This window comes from Penaeus monodon, chromosome 25 (genome assembly GCF_015228065.2).
Source record: "Penaeus monodon isolate SGIC_2016 chromosome 25, NSTDA_Pmon_1, whole genome shotgun sequence".
NCBI classification, from domain to species: Eukaryota; Metazoa; Arthropoda; class Malacostraca; order Decapoda; family Penaeidae; genus Penaeus; species Penaeus monodon.
The window spans coordinates 33,718,273-33,719,366 of record NC_051410.1 but is presented as its reverse complement, the minus strand read 5'-3'; the positions used below and the strand labels follow the sequence as shown (position 1 = coordinate 33,719,366).

General features: G+C 48.6%; 1 protein-coding gene across 1 annotated transcript in view; it reads right to left on the bottom strand.

Annotated features, from left to right (window-relative positions):
* LOC119589160 (oxygen-dependent choline dehydrogenase-like) overlaps positions 1 to 1,094 on the bottom strand; it is a 10,848-nt gene that overhangs the window by 5,824 nt on the left and 3,930 nt on the right. The window contains exons 3-4 of the mRNA XM_037937747.1: positions 883 to 1,072; positions 7 to 141 (exon numbers count right to left, since the gene is read on the bottom strand). Coding sequence (XP_037793675.1) covers positions 7 to 141; positions 883 to 1,072 — 325 coding nt within the window. The remainder of the gene's footprint in view (positions 1 to 6; positions 142 to 882; positions 1,073 to 1,094) is intronic.

Here is a 1,094-nt window from a genome sequence, read left to right as displayed (position 1 = left end):
CCTTACCGATCTGCGACTGAGCGTTTGGGTCGACCACGGAGTAGCCAAGGGATCGACCGGCTTGAAGGAAGGCCTTGGTGAGCAGCGAGTCGCCGCCAGAGGGCGTCACCGCCAGGGGCCCGTCGCGTCCGTGGAAGTACTCTGGCGGGAGAACAAACGTCGGCGCAGGTGAACGTTGGGTGAACAAGTGTCGTACGGGAGAACATTAGGGGAACAAATGTCGTACAGGTGAAAATTAGGTGAATAAACGAAGCGCAGGTGAACATTGGGTTAACAAGTGTTGTACGGGAGAACATTAGGTGAATAAATGTCGCGCAGGTGAACATTTTGTTAACAAATGTCGTACAGGTGGATATTGGGTGAACACATGTCGTACAGGTGAACATTAGGGGAACTAATGTCGTACAGGTGAGTATTAGGGGAACAAATGTCGTACAGGTGAACATCGGGTCAACAAATGTGGCACAGGCGAACATCAGGTGACCAATAGGATGAACACTGTATGGGGGCATTACGAGATGAATGCTAGGTGAACATCGAGTGGATCTGTCTATTGTAAGGGGTATCTCGAAAGCTCTGGTGAACATTTAGTGAACATCAGTGAACGTTATGCAGAGTAAATATCGTGCGGATGAATAATGTACAAGTGATATGCAGATGCAATTTGTGTTGAGTCAGATGGGAACTTTTGAACATCCGTTTTCAAAATATATTAGCGTGACGATGATTTTTCTACTAATCAATTCACCTAGAATACCTTATCACTTCAATACCAACTTGTGTTGGTATCTAATTTCTACTCTAATTAAGTTCTGACAACAAAAGGCAAAACATTTTGGAAAACGTTTTAACAAACTGAATAATCTCCGCTCAGCCACCGACCATTTTCGCCAAGATGGCCGCCACGATAGCCCTCCGCCTTCTTGAAATAGCGAAGGATGGTGTCGTAGTCCCAGCCAGGATTCCCTAAGGACGCCCACTGGTCGTAGTCCCGCCTGTTGCCGCGGGCGTAGAGCATTCCGTTGATGGAGGAGGATCCGCCCAGCGTCTTTCCCTGGATGAGGCGCCCGCTCTGGTGGGCGCGGGATTGCTGG